General features: G+C 44.3%; 1 protein-coding gene across 1 annotated transcript in view; it reads right to left on the bottom strand.

Annotated features, from left to right (window-relative positions):
* The window catches only part of INPP5D (inositol polyphosphate-5-phosphatase D), a 227,840-nt gene extending 213,699 nt beyond the window's left edge, over window positions 1-14,141 (bottom strand). The window contains exons 1-2 of the mRNA XM_040427895.1: window positions 13,878-14,141; window positions 8,209-8,272 (exon numbers count right to left, since the gene is read on the bottom strand). Coding sequence (XP_040283829.1) covers window positions 8,209-8,272; window positions 13,878-14,011 — 198 coding nt within the window. The 5' untranslated portion in view covers window positions 14,012-14,141. The remainder of the gene's footprint in view (window positions 1-8,208; window positions 8,273-13,877) is intronic.
* Window positions 14,142-23,085: the final 8,944 nt, after the last annotated feature.

A 23,085-nucleotide genomic window follows, 5' to 3' on the forward strand; every position in this document is an offset into this window, starting at 1 on the left:
CGAAAACATAAAAACAATTTAATTTAGCAAAAAAATTTGATATCATTCTTGGATTTGAAATTGTTGGGGGTGAGCAGTTCACCTATTGCCTCCTCCACTTATAGAAAGGAAATATCGGGAAACACTATTCTCCATGCCAAAACAAATCACGACACCCACAGCACACTCTGAAAGCTAGACCTGTAGGTGAACTAATAAGAGAAAAACATAACAGTAGCAGTAAAGCCGTATTCACACAAGAGAACAATAAGATTAAGGGTCCATTCACACGTCCGCAATTTCGTTCTGCATTTTGCGGAACGGAATGGTGGACCCATTCATTTCTATGGGGCAGCACGATGTGCTGCCAGGATCCAAAATTGCGGATCCGCACTTTCGGGTCCGCAATCCCGATCCCGAAAAAAATAGAACATGTCCTATTCTTGTCCGCAATTGCGGACAAGAAAAGGCATGTCTGTGTTTTGCGGATCCACGGATCCGTGGAGCCGCAAAACACACACGGACGTGTGAATGGACCCTTAACAAAGGTTGAAGAAATGGGGTTATCCCACATGGATGTTCAATCGGGCGTGGCACAAGGTCATTAAAATCGGACATTTTAGGCTGAGTTCACACGGGCGAGTATTCCGCGCGGGTGCAATGCGGGAGGTGAACGCATTGCACCCGCACTGAATCTGGACCCATTCGTTTCTATGGGGCTGTGCACATGAGCGGTGATTTTCACGCATCACTTATGCGTTGCGTTGCGTAACATGGTTATAAGGAAAAATAATAGCATTCTGAATACAGAATGCATAGTAAAATAGGGCTGGAGGGGTTAAAAAATAAAATAAAAAATTAAACTCACCTTAGTCCACTTGATCGCGGAGCCCGGCTTCTCTTCTGTCTCCTTCTTTGCCAATTGCAGGAAAAGGACCTGTGGTGACGTCACTCCGGTCATCACATGATCCATCACATGATCTTTTACCATGGTGATGGATCATGTGATGGACCATGTGATGACCGGAGTGACGTCACCACAGGTCCTTTTCCTGCAATCAGCAAAGAAGAAGAGATGCCGGCTCCACGATCAAGTGGACTAAGGTGAGTTTAATTTTAATTTTTATTTTTCTAACCCCTCCAGCCCTATTTTACTTAGCATTCTGTATTCAGAATGCTATTATTTTCCCTTAGGCTGCGTTCAGACCTGAACGTACGGGATGGAGCGCTCTGTATGCGCGATTGTATGCTCGTTTACAGACGCGGCTCCGGAACAAGCGAACGCCCATTGTCGCGCGTTCCCGCTGAAGTCTATGTACGGGAATGCGCGACAAGATGCCCCAAAGAAGCTCCTGTACTTCTTGGGGCGTCGGGCGTTTTAAAACGCTCAGGTGAGAACCATGCCCATAGGGAAGCATTGGTTCTTGCCTGTAGAGCGTTTTACAGCGCGTAGGAACGCGCTGTAAAACGCTCAGGTCTGAACCCAGCCTGATAACCATGTTATAAGGGAAAATAATACAATCTACAGAACACTGATCTTCTTCTGTGAAGAAGTTCGGGTTTGGGTACCAAACATGAGCGATTTTTCTCACGCGAGTGCAAAACGCATTACAATGTTTTGCACTCGCGCTGAAAAATCGTGCATGTTCCCGCAACACACCAACACCTTTTCCCGCAACGCCTGTGTGAACTCAGCCTTACTTTACTGTTTCCTAATCCGGGATTAAACACACTAAATACCAATATGGATATTCAAAATGAAGACAAAAACATTAAACAAAAAAATCTACAAATTAAAAACAAATTGATTTAACACCAACTTTTTGGTTTTAAAGCACAGCACTCAATTTTCCAGTATCTGGCTAATAATTCTTAAATACTTGCCTATACTGCATGAGGATGAGAAACTTGCCTCTTTTCTATCCAAGGGCTGTAGGGTGGCAAATAGAAAAGCCCCTACAGTGGGACAACTCGTAGCACCTAATGTGCGGAGAGCACTGCAAAATACCAGAACATGGTTACACTGCACAGTCTTCTATAGGTGCGGAACCCACCCATGCAGGATGTGTTTATTTCCCAAACCTATCAAAAGCTTCAGTGATTCAAGTCAAATGATACACTACCAAATTACGGATTATATCAACTGTAATAGTGACTTTGTTTTATATATATATATATATATATATATATATATATATATGACTGTGTGCACACTGTGCTACTAGATATACAATGGCAGCACAAGCATATGATTAAAAACATGCATACTGGAGCATATTAATACCTCCAGCAGAAAAGATGAACGCAATATATCTGGAGCTTCAAAGCATTTTCGTGATTTTTATGGGGAAAAAACTTAACATTACAGGTAGCGGGTATTGAAAAAATTAAATCACTACCGAGGGGGATGGGGGGGGGGGGGGCAATAAAAAGCGCCTTTTACTGGAACATGAAGCATTCTGGATGCTCACATTAAAAAGGACCTTTCATCTGTTTTACTTATAGAAGCTAAATACCTATACTTGCGGGGTAATCCCCGCTGATACTGCCACCCAGTTTTTTTTTTTTTAAATGTCGCCCCTACACCCCGCTGCACCCTCCTGAGGTTTTCACACTAAGTATGCTAATACTGAGCATCGGAACAGGGAGGAGGAGACGCTAGGGTTTCTCAATAGGCGTCTCCTTCTCTCTGGTTGTGCCGCGATCCAATCACAGTGGAGAGCGTCACAGCCAGGGAGGAGAAACCTTACGTTCGTGGGCATGAGCCCTTAACGTGTGAATATGTCTCTACTAATGAGAGGAGGTGGGAGTTAAAGGGAGTCTGTCACCTACATAACATGTTTTAAACTGATGATACAGCTCTGTGGGAGGCAGATCCATAACACTGATGGTACCCATGTTTAGTTTTTCCAGAGCCTCCAAAGTACCTAAAATGAAGTTTTAAAAATATGCAAATTACCTATCGCAAGTGCCCAGGGGCGGAGAGTGTGCTGCAAGTGCCCAGTGCTCCCCGCCTTACTTGCTCCTGACTCCTCCCCTCTGTATTGTCCGGCCAGCCCTGTATCCTTGCGGCGTCATTCTCGTCTCCATTCATAATCCAGAGCCTGTGCACTTTACCGCCGGTGTACGTAACTAGCGCATGCGCACGGCATATCAGTATGCCTCTGCCCACAGTGGGCAATGTACTGCACATGCCCGGACCCCGCGGTGAAGCGAACAGGCACTGGATTATGAATGGAGACGAGAATGACGCCGGACGATACAGAGGGGAGGAGTCAGGAGCAAGTAAGGCGGGGAGCACTGGGCACTTGCAGCACACTCTCCGCCCCTGGGCACTTGCGATAGGTAATTTGCATATTTTTAAAACTTTATTTTAGGTACTTTGGAGGCTCTGAAAAACTAAACATGGGTACCATCAGTGTTATGGATCTGCCTCCCACAGAGCTATATCATCAGTTTAAAACATGTTATGTAGGTGACAGACTCCCTTTAATCTTCTGCTTCTATATACAGTACAGACCAAAAGTTTGGACACACCTTCTCCTTCAAAGAGTTTTCTTTATTTTCATGACTATGAAGGCATCAAAAGTATGAATTAACACATGTGGAATTATATACATAACAAACAAGTGTGAAACAACTGAAAATATGTCATATTCTAGGTTCTTCAAAGTAGCCACCTTTTGCTTTGATTACTGCTTTGCACACTCTTGGCATTCTCTTGATGAGCTTCAAGAGGTAGTCCCCTTAAATGGTCTTCCAACAATCTTGAAGGAGTTCCCAGAGATGCTTAGCACTTGTTGGCCCTTTTGCCTTCACTCTGCGGTCCAGCTCACCCCAAACCATCTCGATTGGGTTCAGGTCCGGTGACTGTGGAGGCCAGGTCATCTGGCGCAGCACCCCATCACTCTCCTTCATGATCAAATAGCCCTTACTTTCAAAGTTTTCCCAATTTTTCGGCTGACTGACTGACCTTCATTTCTTAAAGTAATGATGGCCACTCGTTTTTCTTTACTTAGCTGCTTTTTTCTTGCCATAATACAAATTCTAATAGTCTGTTCAGTAGGACTATCAGCTGTGTATCCACCTGACTTCTCCTCAACGCCACTGATGGTCCCAACTCCATTTATAAGGCAAGAAATCACATTTATTAAACCTGACAGGGCACACCTGTGAAGTGAAAACCATTTCAGGGGACTACCTCTTGAAGCTGATCAAGAGAATGCCAAGAGTGTGCAAAGCAGTAATCAAAGCAAAAGGTGGCTACTTTGAAGAACCTAGAATATGACATATTTTCAGTTGTTTCACACTTGTTTGTTATGTATATAATTCCACATGTGTTAATTCATAGTTTTGATGCCTTCAGTGTGAATCTACAATTTTCATAGTCATGAAAATAAAGAAAACTCTTTGAATGAGAAGGTGTGTCCAAACTTTTGGTCTGTAAGTGATATCGCAAAAGGCCTCGCTGGTAAGGTTTGTCTTTTTGCTGATGACACAAAGATATGTAACAGGGTTGATGTTCCTGGAGGGAAACGCCAAATGGAAAAGGATTTAGGAAAACTAGAAGAATGGTCAGAACTCTGGAAACTGAAATTTAATGTGGATAAGTGCAAGATAATGCACCTGGGGCGTAAAAACCCAAGGGCAGAATATAGAATATTTGACACAGTCCTGACCTCAGTATCTGAGGAAAGGGATTTAGGAGTAATTATTTCAGAAGACTTAAAGGTGGGAAGACAATGTAATAGAGCAGCACGAAATGCCAGCAGAATGCTTGGATGTATAGGGAGAGGTATAAGCAGTAGAAAGAGTGAAGTGCTTATGCCGCTGTACAGAACACTGGTGAGACCTCACTTGGAGTATTGTGCGCAGTACTGGAGGCCATATCTCCAGAAGGATATAGATACTCTAGAGAGAGTTCAGAGAAGAGCTACTAAACTAGTACATGGATTGCAGGATAAAACTTACCAGGAAAGGTTAAAGGACCTTAATATGTATAGCTTGGAAGAAAGAAGAGACAGAGGGGATATGATAGAAACTTTTAAATACATAAAGGGAATCAACTCGGTAAAGGAAGAGAGCATATTTAAAAGAAGAAAAACTACCACAAGAGGACACAGTTTTAAATTAGAGGGGCAAAGGTTTAAAAGTAATATAAGGAAGTATTACTTTACTGAGAGAGTAGTGGATGCATGGAATAGCCTTCCTGCAGAAGTGGTAGCTGCAAATACAGTGAAGGGGTTTAAGCATGCATGGGATAGGCATAAGGCCATCCTTCATATAAGATAGGGCCGGGGGCTATCCATAGTATTCAGTATATTGGGCAGACTAGATGGGCCAAATGGTTCTTATCTGCCGACACATTCTATGTTTCTATGTTTCTATGTTACCATTAAAAGTTTAGTCCAGGTTCAGAGCTGAACCCAGACATATCCCCTTCTTCCCCCTCTCAGCCCCTCTGATGTGAGCATCGAAGCATTTCATGCTCTGATACTCTTCCTTGCCCTGCGCTGTATGGGACTTTTTTTTTACATCCCGGAGGAGGCACATTATGGGTAACTGATTCTGTCATACATATAGACTTCTGCTGAATCTTCTGCACTTGCACTTTATTTAGGTTTTCACTTTTTGGACTATTATGAATTGTTGCCATTGTGTCCTCTCCCGGTCGATGTTGCCATTTCCCTGTACTTGTTTTTAAATATATTATTTATATGAATTTTACAAATAAAGATTTTTATTGATTTCATGCGGTCTGGCAGTTTTTCATTTGTATAGTTTTTTTTTGCCATAGGCATGTGCTTACTTGAGCAATATATGGTAATTAATTAATATGAGATATTATTTTTCTCATTTTTTGGTATAAGTGGGCTGACTTTTTGGTTTGGGTTTGAACATACCCCATATCCGTGACGGGCCTTGGATTACACTTCAATTGGTGCTGGAGTTCCACTTTATATATTCATTAATAAATATTTACATTCTGCATATAGCATTAATTCTTCATCTGCATTCCTCTGTGATTCCACCTGAAAATATACACTTCTAGGGGGAGCAACAGGGGAACGGCACAATGCAGAATTCTAAGGAAAGCTTCTCCGGAATTGTTTTTTCATGGGAATACAATACTTTTACTAGTCAGAAGATCAGACAGGCCATCTTTACCGTGACTCTTGCTACTAGTTTTTGCTGCACGGATAGTAACATGTTAGTGCATCCCCTGTATGAGGGTGTATGATAGCAAGACAGTTCAAATAATATTTTTAGTAAAGAAAATTACATTAGTTTCAAGCAAAGTCATAAAGATGAGGCGTCCTGGAAAATATGTCATGATTAGGCCTCATGCACACGACCGTGCCGTTTTTTGCAGTCCGCAAAAAACGGAAGCCGCCCGTGTGCCTTCCGCAATTTGCGGAACGGAACGGGTGGCCCATTGTAGACATGCCTATTCTTGTCCGCAAAACGGACAAGAATAGGACATGCTATATTTTTTTGGCGGGGCCACGGAACGGAGCAATGGATGCGGACAGCACCATTTGAACCATTTGGCCCATCTAGTCTGCCCAATATACTGAATACTATGAATAGCCCTTGGCCCTATCTTATATGAAGGATGGCCTTATGCCTATCCCATGCATGCTTAAACTCCTTCACTGTATTTGCAGCTACCACTTCTGCAGGAAGGCTATTCCATGCATCCACTACTCTCTCAGCAAAGTAATACTTCCTGATATTACTTTTAAACCTTTGCCCCTCTAATTTAAAACTATGTTCTCTTGTAGCAGTTTTTCTTCTTTTAAATATTCTCTCCTCTTTTACCTTGCTGATTCCCTTTATGTATTTAAAAGTTTCTATCATATCCCCTCTGTCTCGTCTTTCTTCCAAGCTATACATGTTAAGGTCCTTTAATCTTTCCTGGTAAGTTTTATCCTGCAATCCATGTACCAGTTTAGTAGCTCTTCTCTGAACTCTCTCCAAAGTATCAATATCCTTCTGGAGATATGGTCTCCAGTACTGCGCACAATACTCCAAATGAGGTCTACTGGTAATGCCTCTCCCTATACACCCAAGCATTCTGCTAGCATTTCCTGCTGCTCTATGACATTGTCTGCCTACCTTTAAGTCTTCTGAAATAATGACCCCTAAATCCCTTTCCTCAGATACTGAGGTTAGGACTGTATCACTGATTTTATATTCTGCAGGATAGGTCATCATTATCAGATTGGCAGAGGTCTGAGTCTCGGCACCGCCGCCGATCAGCTGTTTCAGGGAACTGCGGCACTCACTGGAGTTCTGATGAGTGCGGCCAGTTTCCAGCAGCTTTCGGCAGCGCAGTACATTGTATAGCGGCTGTGCTTGGTATTGCAGCTCAGTTCCATTCATTTCAGTGGGGCTGTGCTGTAACAAGGCCACATGTACGGTGATGTCACATGGCCTCGGAAGAGGACGTGGAGCTCATGGAGCGTCTTCTAACAGCTGATTGGCAGGTGGTCCTGGGATTCCGACCCCTGACGATCTGATATTGATGACCATTCCCCCCTGTTTATGTGTCTGCCATCAAAGGGCTCATGCACACGACTGTGTGCTGGCCGGGCCTGTGCTGTGGACCGCAAATTGCGGTCCGCAATGCATGGGCACCGACCGTGGGGCAGTTGCATGCAGACTTGAATGGGGTTCGCGATCTGCATCCGACGGTCTGCACCGCAAAAAAGTTAGGCACGACAGAAAACCCACAGAAGCACTCCGTAGTGCTTCCATGGGCTTCGATTCGTTCCTCCGTTCTGCATCTCCGTGATTGCGGACCCATTTAAGTGAATGGGTCCGCGATCCGTAGTGTGGGGTGCACACGGCCGATGCCCACGTATTGCGGACCCCCTGTATGCGGCCCTCAATACGGCCACGGCCGGGCAATGGCCGTGTGCATAAGCCCTAACTCATAGTAGATCTTGGCCAGTGTATGAGTTTTCTGCAATGTTCCTTTAAGCCTTGAGAATAGAATTAGGCGACAGCCACACGATCAGGTTTCTTGAAGCAGTTTTTGAAGCCTAAACCAGGATTGGCTCATAAAAGGAGAGGAAGTATAAAGGACTTCTCCTTTTTGTTGAAATCACTTCAGGTTTGGTTTCCAAAACAGTTTCCAGATACCTTACCGTGTGTCCAGATGCTTGTAGTCTCATTTTTCATATAAAAAGCTTAGTACATGAATGCACAGTAATTGGAACCTACCTGCACGGAAAGCTGTTTTTCATTGTTCTGTAAAATCCTATAGGTGTACACACACTTCTGGTATCTGAAAAGACAAGTAGTACCATTATGCAGTATCCATGGTATATACCTACACTATCCAGTTTCCGCTCATTAACACTAGTTCCTTAGAGGACACACATGTCATTCTGACCATCTTGTCTACCTGACTAGTTTTAGAGCTTTCTACTCGTGTGCAGTAGAAATGTCAGCTACATTGTTGATCCAGAAACTTTATGAAGAGTTTACAAAATGTGGAGTTGTTCTGCACAGTCCAGACTTCTTTAGGTTCTATACACATTGGGGGTCATTTACTATGACTCTCTATACCAGAAACTGGTGCAAAAAAGTTGCAAACTGTAGGCTTGTGACTTTTTAAACACCATTGCACCTAAAAGGCTGGTGTGCAAAAGACTAGTTTTTGATAAATAACCCCCATTGTATTTGACCAAAAATAGAAGGGGGGAGCATGATGTTAAATCAATAGATAACCTTGTAAGGCTGGGTTCACATTTGCGCTGTCTGGCAGGGAACCGACTGCCATAGTTTACAGTATCTGGCATAGCCAGATACCACTGTGACAACTTCCGGCTGGGCAAAAAAATGTTGCGTGTAGCATTTTTTGTGCGGCTGAAAGCCAACATGTATGCCAGATACAGTGACCGTATTCCAGATGTGAACCTGGCCTAATACAGATGTAGCAGTTCTAAACTTGAGTGGGATATGACATTGCAGCATGATATTGTGCCAGAAAAGCAATGGAAAGCCATTGAAAAAAAATTGCTTTAAATTTCTTGTTATTGTTTACTTAAAGGGGTTGTCCCACAAAAAATGTTCTACAGTTTTCAAACCAGCCCCTGGATCTGAGTACTTTTGTAATTGCATGTCAATAAAAAAGTATTATGGCTACTGAGTTATTCAATAAAATCTATCTGTATAGCGCCACCTGCTGTTTTCTGTTTTTCTAATTATTCTGTCCTGATCACTGAGATGGAAGCACATGCTCAGTTTCATCCTTCAACTGCCACCAGCTGCAGCAGAAAGGACACACCCCTGAGAAAGGACTCTCCCCCTAAACTGCCAGATTGAAATAAATCTAGCAGAGCAATTGGAGCAATGAATGGGGAGATCTCTGTATTCATGGAAGGTACAGGACTGGTTCTAGCTTTGCTAGAAAAAGGTTGTCATTTACTACAGCATTTTTTACATTAATAAGGGATAACCCCTTTAACTCGTTAAGAATCAAGATGAGGATTGCTACATCTGTACATACCTAGACTGGGTCTTACATAGTATGAGCTGCTCTTACTTAGTGGCTGTGGCTTGTAGAGTCATCCATATGACCTACTGCACGAGTTAGCATCCATAACCACTTCAGCTGTTGTGAGACTAGGTATCTCAACATATAGAGGGAGATTTATCAAACTGGTGTAAATCAGATTCCACCTTTCATTTTCCAATGCTGTGAAAAATAAAAGGTGGAATCTGATTGGTTGCTATGGGCAACTAAGCCAGTTCTACTTTACACCAGTTTGATAAATCTCCCCTATAGACTTGGAAAGTTGTTCTTAGAGCTCCCATACAAGTGAATGGAGTATGTTGGGAGTTGTAGTTTAAGAAGAGTTAGGCCCCTTGCAGACAAGCGTTCCTCCCGCAGCGAGTCCGCATCGCAGCTCCCGGCCTGACCTCCCATCGCTGCCGGGAGTCACATAGCATTATATTGATTTATGATTCTATGTAACCCTTACAGTTCTGGAATGTATTGGATAACACTGGCAGCATTATGGTTGGTTGCTAGCTGTAGTCCATAACTTACAATATCTTACTACTTTCTTGCTGTCTGATTGGGGGGGAACACAGAAATTTTGGCAAAATTGTGGAGGCTTGTGAACTAATCTACATGAAAAAATAAGTATATAATGCCATGGAGTGGTATCTTACATCTACTTACACAGGAAGCATGTATGGAGACATCAATTATCAATGGCTATAATCTCCGTCTATGGTCTGTCTCAGAAAATGTTTTATACCAACCAAAATCATAATTTACAATGAATTATTATCATGTTATGCTCTATAATGTATCTATTTCTATAGATAATACAGGTAGAAAGGTGTGGGCAGCACAGCTATCTGGACGGTACGGTCGGAGTGCCAGCGGCTGAGGAGGCGATCCACCTCCAACAATATAAAACTTGAAAAATCCACAGCACATCCAAGGTTGTAAAAAGTAAAAAGACGACTTTATTCACCAGACACGCGACGTTTCGATCCACTCAATGGGATCTTTTTCAAGCAGTGAAAAAGATCCCATTGAGTGGATCGAAACGTCGCGTGTCTGGTGAATAAAGTCGTCTTTTTACTTTTTACAACCTTGGATGTGCTGTGGATTTTTCAAGTTTTATTTCTATAGATAGAAATCCTTGAGACTTAAAGGGGTGGTCTGCGTAAAGATAATAATGGTCTATCCTCAAGATAGGTCATCATTAGCACATGGGCTGGGGTCCAAGTCCGGGAACCCCCGCCTATCAGCTGTTTCTGGGAGCTACTGCGCTCACCGGAGGTCTGGTCAGTGCTGCCTGTTCACAGCAGCTTTCCAAACACAGTACGCTGTATAATGGCTATGCTTGGTATTTTAGCTCAGCCCCATTAACTTGAATGGGGCTGAGCTGCAACTAGGCCATGTGATCGATGTACCATGATGTGACATGAAACATGTCACGGTAATCTCCTTACAGATTATCAGTGGGGGTCCCAGGATTTCGGCCCTTACTGATCTGATGTTGATGACCAATCCAGAGCATAGTTCATTCATAGTAAGTCTAGGAATACCCCTTTAAGGACCATTGACACAGGCCAAGGAACAGGGCAATTATTGGGAACGAACATTTGTTCCAGATAATTTCCCCATGTAATGGTGCTGCCGATCACCCAGTGAACAAGCACTCATTTGTCAGGTGATCACACCGAAAATTGGCATTTGGCAGCATCAGACTACCCTGTGTAAACATGGATGTGCTGCCAACAGACAATGGGAGAGATTTATCAAAATTGGTGCAAAGGAGAACTGGCTTAATTGCCCATAGCAACCAATTGGATTCCATCTTTCAGAGCTCCTTTGGAAAATTAAATGATCAATCTGATTGGTTACTGTCGGCAACCATTACCCCATTTTTGCTAAATCTCCCCCAATGAATCTGTATGGAGACATACAATTGTCGAATTCATCCCCATACAGCAGCCATGATTAATAACCAGCAGCAATGACTGATAAAACAAACACTCCCGTTGAAGTCTATGGTTAGTATAAACCACTGATAGGACATGGCTGTCATTGAGTGGCTTTCACTGACCATTGGTAGGAGATTCTCTGGAAATTCCCTATTTGGCCTAGTAGTGCTCGTGGAATATGGAAGACACACAGGGGCACAAAGCAGAACAACAATGGACCCTGTACATATGAAACACTGACCATCATGTTGTTCGACGTTTTTTAATCTAACATTTGTAACGCCCTAGAGATGCATTACCACCTTCCACACCTCCTCATTGTCTTCTATGGTTGATCTACTGTCATCATATACAGGTGATACTCGAAAAATTAGAATATCGTGTAAAGTTCATTTTATTTCAGTAATGCAACTTAAAAGGTGAAACTAACATATGAGATAGACTCATTACATGCAAAGCGAGATATTTCAAGCCTTTATTTGTTATAATTTGGATGATTATGGCTTACCGCTTATGAAACCCCAAAGTCTCAATTTTGAGGTACCCTTTGCTCGGGGGGTATGGATTAATTAGCTGACTACAGTGTGACACTTTGAGCCTAGAATATTGAACCTTTTCACAAAATTCTAATTTTAAGCTGCATTAATGCAATTCCTTTTAATTTGCATTACTGAAATAAATGGACTTTTGCACGATATTCTAATTTTTCGAGTTTCACCTGTATATTAATTTCCAGGTCCTGTATAATGTGTATCTACTTTTTCATGTAGCTGTTATGTTCAAGTGAAGTATACCTGGTTCACCAGCAGGTGGCAGCAAGCTTGGCAGAGCTATTTAGCCTAGAATGGAGGCCTTCTTTTCATTCTAGCCCTCTCTAGAGAGGGAGGAGTTTTAGTTAGTGAAAGTCAGTCTAGAGTACCCCCTGCTTGGGGAAGGAAGCAGGCCTTTGTCCCTGCCAAAGGCAGTCTAGCTTACCCCCTGTAAGGGGAAGGATGTGTGCAAGCCAGCAGAGCACCCCTAAGCTCTGCTGGACATGGAGGCCAAAGCCGCAAGCCTCACAAGTAAAGTTCCCTGGATAAAGACAGGCTAGACTACAGAAAGTAAAGTTCAGCAGAAAGAAAAAGTTTCTATTTAATTCTGACAGTACAGCAGAGTCAGAGAGCAACAGATGTGGCAGAGCTGAGTGTGTTTGCCTGCCAGAATTCATGCCAAAGCCTGCTGGTAATCAAGATAAAGTTGGAAGATTGTTTCCTGATAAAAGTTTATTCAAGTAAAGCGGTTATCAACTCCAACACAAGTCTGGACTCACTTTATTTCATCATCCCCTTCATTATTATGTGTCAGTGTTCTGTCCAGGTCCTGTCCATGATTCACTCAGACAGCACCCAGACATGAACATCTCCTGTCTAAATGAAGCCAGAGCCTTCTAAAAGGGCAGTGCAACTTCCCCTTCTCTTGTAGAACTGCATAACAACCCAGATTTGCATTATAGGAGCCTAAAAAAGTTAAGTGACAAGTAATGGGTGACGTGTAGGATGCACGATGGGAAGCTGGGAGACATGTATGTAATGATGGCTATATTGGATGTTACCCAACTGTAAAATGATTTCCTATTATTGTTTAAGCGCTATCATAATCCGTAGTGATATGCACAGAATTCAATTCAAAGACAATTTTTTAAGGTTTTACTTATAAAGATCAGCAAATCGATTCTAAAAGTTTGGAAATTCAACTTGATTTTTTCCAAAAATTCTGATTTTACCAAATGTGAATTTTGTGTCATGATTTGGGAGAATCAAGGCAAGAGAGACAACAGAAAACAAGAATCAGGCAATCTCTCCCCTTTTCGGACGGTCGATTTAGCCAAATCTGACCCAAATCAAATTTTAACCCTTTGAGGAACATAAGATTACCGTCATTAATATAAAAATAATTCGATTTTTTTCCCTTTAAGAATGTATTTGAACAATAAATAAAGCTAGATCCATTTGTTGATAAGAACTAATATTTTGACTCAAACAAAAAACAAGAAGGTATTTTAAGTTCTTAATAAGATGATACAGGCAATTAAAAACATGGGACAAATAAGTCCCTTGGTCGGTCCTCAAAGGGTTTTGTACCTTGCTCATCTCTAATTGTGTATATCCACGCGTGGCAGTTTTTTGTGACCCATTCATTCACTTGGAATTTGCACAAATCAATGCACATGCCGCAGAAACAATGCCATTCAAATACATGGTATACATTTTGGGTTGCTGAAATTTCTGCCGCGTGTTACAATACCCTAAACGTACAGCACTGTGCATTGTATTTTTAATCAGCCATCATGCATTTTCTGTACTTGGGTTGATTCCTATTATACTCAGCGCTGAGAAATATAAGGACAATAATACGAAGAATAAGAGTAGAGTGTCACTTACAGCACACAGAGAGCATATGCCCGACACACAGATTCACTATCTCGCACAAGAAAGGTGCCATCCTTGCCAGCCTGTGACAGCAGGTCTTCTGCTTTGGAGCGAGTGATGTTCCCATGATACCAGCAGAAAGACATGTCAGGAAGTGGGAATGCAGTATTTGCAGAGGCCTCCCTCTGATCGTCCTCACTGCAGAGTCAGGACCCCGCAGACAGTACAGCTCACAAATACTGCACTTGTTCAGGAGCCCAAATGAATGTTCTTCCTAAGTTCTCTTGTTCTCTGTGTTACATTATTTCCTGTTTTAAATGTAGAGATGCAAAGGAAACAGTAACATGGGGACTTCCTTATTGTAACCACAGCTGAGAAGGGAGGGGGAGGTAGAAACGCATGAAAATTTCTACTATAGTACCAGGCAGCTAGATTTTACTAGTAGCAATTATATCAAATTGCAGTTATATTTAACTCTACTGGGCAAATTGAATAACTGAGGCTTGTGAAGGTTTAACGTGAACCTGTTGCCAACAAATGGCAGGAACAACTTTTTGTACACAAAGCCATTATTGCTGCATGTTCACCATTTCTGGAGATAACTAGAAGAGGTATAAGGCCTCATTCATACATTGAAGGTTTCTTCAATATTCCTAAACCAAAGCTGAGACTGGATCTAATCCCAAGAGAAATATAATTAATTGTACGTCTACTCTGTGTGCATACCTGATTTTGGATTCAAAATACTGAACAAATCTGCAACATGTGAATGAAGTCTAAGGGGTGATAAGCTAGAACCTATACATCGAGGGTCTTTCACTACCTTATATGCATGTAAAAAAAACTTTGAGTGCCTTCATGTCAGGACACCTGAGAAATCAACATTCAGAGCCATCTCCACATTGTGGGTTTTTATTGCTGTGAAAAAGTACTTCCTGATATTTTTTATTGTTCATATCTGTCACACCTAATTGTTTCAATCCCCAATCTGAAAGGCTCATCAATAGTGTTGATCTAGCACCAAAGTGCTCAGTTGTTCGGGTGCTCGGGTCGAACACCTCAGGATGCTCGGGTGCTCTACCGAGCACCCAAGCACAATGGAAGTCAATAGGAGAACCCGAGCATTAAACCAGGCACCCCCTGCTCTGAAGAGGGGAGGGTATCTGGTTCATAGGAAAAGGTCAGAAATTAATGGAAACACCACTGAAATGGTTTGGGAACAGCATGGGGAGGATGCCTGGATGCATCTTGGACTCCCAGGTCGCTGCTGGTAAGATGTTGTCCGAGTAGTACTCCACTTTTACAGACTGACAATAATACGCACCAAACTGAAAATAAAATCGATTTTAGAGGAAAAATTGTTAGGAAACATTCTTTCCTGTATATTTATTTGAATATATAAAGTGCAAGTGCTGCCAAAAAATACAAGGAAGAGGCACTCAGATACAACCTGTATATCACATAATGGAGGGCCTCATTCACATTGTGGTACAATTGTTCAGGTAGTGGGACTCCAACACTCATAATGCCTATGCACTGAAAGGGCTTCCAAAATTTACAAGGAACTGGAACTCCAATACACCCTTTATTACACATAAAGGAGGGCATCATACACCCTTGAAAAATTATGATTGATTGCCTGCTGGTGACCCTTAAAAACATTAGGAGCAAGGGCCTGCTGGTGACCCTCTAAAACATTACTGGCGAAGGCCTGCTGCTGAGCTGACCATCTAAAACATTAGGGGTGAGGGTCTGCTGCTGAGCTTACTCTTTAAAACATTAGGAGCGAGTGCCTGCTGCTGATCCGAGCATCGAAGAAATTATGGGCAAGTGCCTGCTGCTGAGCTGACCATCTAAAACATTAGGGGTGAGGGTCTGCTGCAGAGCTTACTCTCTAAAACATTAGGGGCGAGTGCCTGTGTAGTGTACGGGGACTGTAATGCCCGTCACTACAAAAGGGTCACTTGGTGTGCTGTCGTCCCCCCTTATTTATGGGGAAGTTGGTATATGTCATCTTTATAAATTGTCATGTAATGTAATGTTATGTATTTCCCTGTTACTATGACACTTGCATGTACAGGCCTGCTAGGGGTGTCATTCCAGCTTCTAGTCACTAGAGGGAGCTAGAGAGCCCTAGTTTATATAAGGCCCAGTCAGGGAAGCAAAAGTCAGTCTAGTTTGGAGCTCAGAAGTTTCTAGAGGCTGAGGAAGCTGAGGGAGAGACAGAGGCATGTCAAGGGAGCAAGAGGTACTCAAGAGAACAGAGGAGGTACTCTAGAAAGCTAAAACCAAGGATATAAAGCCAGAGCTAGGTTATTGGGCCTTGGAGAAGATTTGCTATATTCCAGGATCAGTCAGAGATAGAGTGCAAGCTCCTGTACTGCAAGTCCTGTGTTTAACACTCTGTAATCACCTTGCTCCATCTGTATTGCCTGCATCAACCGTATTGCAAAATCGACTGTATGCCAAGGAACTGCGATTCCATTATTGTCTCTATGAAACCTACTAAAGTTGGAGTTCTGCTTTAACCTCACGGTGTTCCTCATTTATTCCTGCTATCCGCAAACGGCGTGCCACCGTTTAATTGGCACTGGCGTCACGAACAATTTCTACCATCACCTGCCTATGCAGAGAGTCAGCCGTCTCAGGTTAGTGTCATTGCACTACTACACTCAGAAACTCTATTACACACAACTTGAGTACGCTGCACCTCTCTTTTGGCGTCACGAACAGGATACACACGCTTTCCAGTGCAAGAAGCGTGAACTTTGTGCCTTATACAGTTGCCCTGTGACCAAAGTGACAAATTGCCTGTTTATTTAAAATGGACTTTGTGGACTGAAAAATATACCCAAAGTGTTCCTAAAACCTCTAAAAAGCGCTGTGCAGTGTTGCGCTACCAAGAGGAAGAAAATCGCCACATTGGAGTGTGGTTTTGTGGACTTTTTACAATCCTGCTTGCTGTCAGTGAATGGACAGCGTTTTGCTAAAGATGGCCACCGGCCGCCTGGAGTAAAGTTTCCCGCGCTGCTGAGGACCTTCGTGGGCGGATCCCTGCAAAGACACAGAGAATCCCGCCCCTCGTCATCATCGCACCGCCGCGGCCCTACTTCTTCTACGTCACCGCGTACTCAGGACGTCCGGAATCTCTCGAGACTTGGACTGCGCAAACCCGGCGATACCGGTAAGAACTTGTAACCGGAGGGAAGGGGATTGTTCCGGCCCCTTTAGTCGCCAGTGGCCACCTCTCAATAGACTACCATGTCAGAGCCAGGAGTGCCTGAGCAGCCGGCCCCGGGAGAGTTCGCGGCTCCTAATCATCCTACAGCCCCCAGCATGATGCCCTTTACCATGCCTTACTATTTCGGGGCCCCATGGTTCCCTCGCTACAGGGGAGAGACCCATATCCTAAGGGACTTTAAAGAAAAGTTGCTGGCACTATTCCGATTGTACCCTATAAATGCCGACCAGCAAATGGAAATCCTGCTAGCGCAGCTGGAGGGAGCTGCCCGCAGGGAGGTATTATCCAGGCCTGCTACTGAGCGGAGTACTCTAGAACAGATATTCACCCGCCTCAGGGCCACTTTTGAAACTAGGACTGCCTCAGAGATAAAGATGCATTTCTTTGGCAAGAAACAGAAGTCCGGTGAGTCCCTCCGTGACTATGCCCTATCACTTCAGGAGGCTTTAGGGGCTGTAATTCAGATAGATCCCAAAGAGGCTGATAACCAGGACCAGACCCTGAGGGAACAATTTATCAACGGGGTGTCTAGTGAACAAATAAGGACCCAATTAAAGATGCTGTCCGCCCAGCACCCTAACAGTACCTTTCTGGACTTTAAAGAACTGGCTATAAAAATTCTGGGGTCCGCAGTATCTCCTGAGTTGAGCACCCCACCTGAGTCACCAGCCTGCAGGCCAAAACCGCTTATCACTAACCGAGCTGAGGCCGGCCAAGCTGTTCAAGTGTCAGCTACCGATACTATTGCCATGCTGACAGAGCAAGTAAATCACCTCACTAAAAGTCTAGAGAAAGTGTGCAGAAAAATAGAGGAATGGGAAAAACCCATAATGCTAGATGAAGAATTCCTGTCACCTCCTAGGCCGTTCCCACCTTCTTACCAAGAGACTCACCCCAGGGATCCTGGGAGGCGTAATAGAGATCGCAAGCGGCCCGTGTGTACATACTGCAAAAAGCTGGGACACACAGAATCCACGTGCTGGCAGTTAAACGGGCAACCCCTGAGGCTGAGGACCACCCCTCGGGAGGTAGAACACTAGGTCCAGAGGATCCAAATTGGATGCCACGTTATGTAGGATCCCATCCTAAAATCAATATAGAGATCAACGGGGTCCCCTTTGAAGCCCTATTAGATACTGGGTCTCAGGTCACTACTATTCAGCTGCCTGCATTTGAAAAGTTCTGGGACACCAACCAGTTGACCCAACCGCCTGAATCCTGGGTGGAAATTATCGCCAGCAATGGCAAACCAGTAAAGATTCATGGATACTGGGAACCCACCCTGCAGGTGGGAGAAGTAACCCTGCCTCAACAGGGAGTGATCGTAGTACAGGCCGGTGACAGAGGAGGACATCCTGTCATTCTAGGCACCAATGTCTTCAAAAACTGTTATTCAGAAGTACTTGCCGTATTACATCAGACTTTGCCCACTGCTTCCTCTGCATCCAGGAGGGTGATTCAAAAGACTATTACTGTGTTAAGTGCCCAGCAGAGGTTTGCTAATGGGAAAGGAGAAATTTGTACTGCCAGGATTAGTGATATTAAGCCTGTGACTTTGCCTCCTAATTCTCAAACTCTTTTATGGTGTCGTGCTGTCCTGGGAGTCCAAGGCCGAGATTATCCAGCCCTGGTGGAACCAATCCAGATGGAGGATTACCCTTATGTGAGAGCTGCCAAGTGCCTGGTGAACGTCTCCCAAGGTAAAGTACCTGTCCGTCTGATTAACCTGAGCAATCATCCTGTTGCGCTTACTAAGCATTGCCGTGTTGCCCAGCTGTCCCAGGTGTCCTTCCAAGACATCATTCGTCTTCCAGTGACAGAAAAGCCGCCAGCTGCAGACAGCGGATGTTCGCCGGTGACCCAGCCACAAGTGCCCTGGTGGGAAGAGCTCCATGTGGGGGACGAGACTACCCCCCAACATCAACAAGAAGGGATTCTACAGCTTGTCAAGGAGCACCACCAGGCCTTCAGTAAGCATGCTACTGACTATGGAGAGGTTAGTGCCATACAACACACCATACCTACTGGCTCTCATCCTCCTATCAAGGAGAGATACAGACCCTTACCACCTACTTCATATCAGACTGTAAAGGAAATGATCCAAGAGATGAAAGACTCTAATGTGATCCGGGACAGCCGTAGTCCGTGGGCTGCACCCCTGGTTCTTGTAAAGAAGAAGGACGGTAGTATCCGTTTCTGTGTGGATTATAGGAAAATTAATCAAATAACCCACAAAGATGCATACCCACTGCCCCGCATTGAGGAGTCACTAACTGCTCTGGGCTCTTCTGCCTATTTCTCCACATTGGACTTGACCAGCGGCTACTGGCAAGTACCCATGGCCCCCGAGGATAGGGAAAAGACTGCTTTCACTACTCCCATGGGCCTGTTTGAATTCAATTGTATGCCGTTCGGGCTATGTAATGCCCCAGGAACTTTCCAGAGACTAATGGAACGGTGTTTGGGTCACAAAAACTTCGAAACAGTGCTGCTGTATCTAGATGACGTCATTGTGTACTCAAAAACATATGAAGACCATCTGAAACATTTGGCAGAAGTATTTGAAATCCTTATCAAATATGGCTTGAAGGTAAAGCCATCCAAGTGTCACCTGCTCAAACCTGCAGTAAGATACCTGGGGCATGTAGTAAGCGGAGAGGGAGTGCAACCTGACCCTGATAAATTAGCAGCTGTCCGTAATTGGCCGGTTCCTACTACCGTCAAAGAGGTGAGGAGTTTCCTTGGTTTTGCCGGCTAATATAGACGTTTTATCCCCCATTTTGCTCAAATAGCTGATCCTATCCAGGAACTCTTGAGGGGGCAACCCAAGAAAAGTCCTAGAACTCCTGTGCCCATTGAGTGGAATGAGGAAAGAGAGATAGCGTTCCAATTGCTAAAAAAGAAACTGACCGAGCCTCCTGTGTTAGGTTATCCAGATTATAGCAAGCCCTTCCATCTCTATACTGATGCTAGCAAGCGAGGCCTGGGAGCTGTGTTAGCCCAGATCCAAGAGGGAAAAGAGAGAGTGATAGCATATGCAAGCCGCTCCCTGAAAGGAGCTGAGAAAAATGACCAGAATTATAGTTCCTTCAAACTAGAGTTCCTGGCATTAGTGTGGGCGGTGACAGAAAAATTCAAGGATTATCTAGCCGCCACCCCGTTCATTGCATTTACTGACAATAACCCTCTGGCATAATTTCTCTGTAAAGTATCGTGCTGGACGTACTAATGATAATGCTGATGCTTTATCCAGGCTTCCCACAGAGACAGCTCCTGATGATGTGCGAGATGCTTGGGAAGATGTAGAGATGCCGGCTTTCTATAACAAATTTGCTCAACAGGATCAGGCTCGAGCTACCAATAACAGAGCTGCAGTTCCCTAACCCTCCAGTAGGCCTGATCCTAAAGAAGAAAGGTGGGTGAAACTACAGTCTGAAAGTAGAGTGCTGGGTGAGTTGTTGGACTTCATTACTAGTGGCAGAGCCCCTGAGAGGATTCGGCATAAGAGTGCAGATCCTGAGCTCATCAAACTGTGGAGACAGCGCCATCAACTCTTCATACAAAAGGGCCTATTGCTACGGAGAAGCCTAGACCCAGTGTCCAATGAGAGAGTGCACCAGATTCTCATACCCCGACGAGATGCAGGTATGGTGTTGGAGATGTACCACAATCAATCCGGTCACTTTGGGGTCCAAAAGACTGAGGCTACTATCCGCCAGCGGTTTTACTGGGTGGGCATGAGAGAAGACATGGAGAAGTGGTGTCGGGAGTGTGTAGCCTGTGCCTTAAAACGAAGTGAGCACCATGATCAGAGGGCACCACTGAGACCCATTGTAAGTACCCGTCCTCTTGAACTTGTCGCCATCGACCATGTGAAACTGGAGCCTAGTCGCTCAGGGTATGCTTATGCCATGACTGTTATTGACCATTTCACTAAGTTTGTTGTAGCAGTGCCTGTGAGAGACCAGACAGCCAAGACTACAGCCGAAATGTTCTGGAAGCACTTCCTCCTGCCCTATGGATGTCCGGAAAAGATCCTCACCGATCAAGGACCTGCTTTTGAGTCCCATCTGTTCCATGAACTGTGCTGCTTACACAACTGTAAGAAGATCCGGACAACGGCCTACCATCCTCAAGGTAACGGATTATGTGAAAAAATGAATCAGACCTTGATAGAGATGCTGAGGGCCGTGCCTCCTGAGAACAGAGGAGATTGGCCCAGTCTGTTGCCACAGCTCATGTTCACATGCAATCATACCATACATTGTTCCACCGGGTATACCCCTTTTTACTTGATGTTTGGGCGCCAAGGGACATTGCCTGCTGATCATTCATTGGACATACACGTACCTGATTGCATTAACCCATTACCTAACACCGACTGGGTTGCTGAACATCAAAGGCGATTGAATACAGCCAAAGCCATTGTTCAGGAGCGTATGGACTATGCTAGGGCCCGACAGCAGAGAGACTATGATCAAGCAGCCCATGCAGAACCCTTGACAATAGGGGCCGTGGTATGGTTAAAGAATAACCGCCGTACCAGTAAATTGGACAGTAAATGGGAGCGAAGTCCCTATGTTGTCACGGCAATCCCAAATGTTGGAACTCACACTTATGAGATCACCCGGGAAGACAAGGGATCCCAAATTGTACACCGAAACTGGTTAAAGCTCTGCCTGACACCAGAACCTAGTGCCGAGAGTTCTGGATCTGAATATCCTGTGTCAGAGTCAGCAATACAGCCCGAGGATCCTATGCAGGCTGTTAGTAATCTGAGGTATGACGCTGATCCCATGCATTGGCTTCTGACACCTTGGTTGAACTTGCTGGTGCCTGCTCCGGCACCTACTGTAGCTTCACCTCCAGAAGAGCCGGTTCAAGATGCCCTGGATCCAGTTCCCCCTCTAGTGGATCTAATTGTTCCAGTTGTTCCAGTTGTTCCTGACCAAGATCTCCCTGAGGGAGACCCTCCTGTTGCTCCTCTCTCTTCTACCTCGTTGCTAAGGGAAGAGGAGACCCCTGTTTTGAGAAGGTCTACCCGGATGACCAGGGGACGCCCGCCAGTCCGTTTAGGAGACTTTGATTATTCTGGTGGTGTCTCCTCCCAAACAGTTGCCACTGGCAATACCTTACTTGACATTTGTGCGCAAGAATGGACTCCTCCACGTGAGCCCTTGCCTGTGATACACCCACAGGAAACTCCTGGGTAGTTCCGTTTTTATACTGTTTTGTCTATTTTGCTGTTCTATTATGGACTTATTCATTGTCATGGACTATCCTGGTTTTAATGTTACGCTGTGCCAGGTCAGCGCCCCAGTTCCATTCACTATCCTGAGAGAAGAGAACGACGCCCCTTGTCACCACCCTTCACCTTTGCCAATTGGACCTGATATGAATGTAAATGCAGATGAATTACATAAATGTATGCCTGCATGTTTCTTTTCCTGTTTCAGGTAGAGATTCCAGTTGGGCGAGCCCTGATGGAGTACGAGGTCGTACTCAGCTTAAAGCAGTGGGGTATGTAGTGTACGGGGACTGTAATGCCCGTCACTACAAAAGGGTCACTTGGTGTGCTGTCGTCCCCCCTTATTTATGGGGAAGTTGGTATATGTCATCTTTATAAATTGTCATGTAATGTAATGTTATGTATTTCCCTGTTACTATGACACTTGCATGTACAGGCCTGCTAGGGGTGTCATTCCAGCTTCTAGTCACTAGAGGGAGCTAGAGAGCCCTAGTTTATATAAGGCCCAGTCAGGGAAGCAAAAGTCAGTCTAGTTTGGAGCTCAGAAGTTTCTAGAGGCTGAGGAAGCTGAGGGAGAGACAGAGGCATGTCAGGGGAGCAAGAGGTACTCAAGAGAACAGAGGAGGTACTCTAGAAAGCTAAAACCAAGGATATAAAGCCAGAGCTAGGTTATTGGGCCTTGGAGAAGATTTGCTATATTCCAGGATCAGTCAGAGATAGAGTGCAAGCTC

This window comes from Bufo bufo, chromosome 4 (genome assembly GCF_905171765.1).
Source record: "Bufo bufo chromosome 4, aBufBuf1.1, whole genome shotgun sequence".
Taxonomy (NCBI): domain Eukaryota; kingdom Metazoa; phylum Chordata; class Amphibia; order Anura; family Bufonidae; genus Bufo; species Bufo bufo.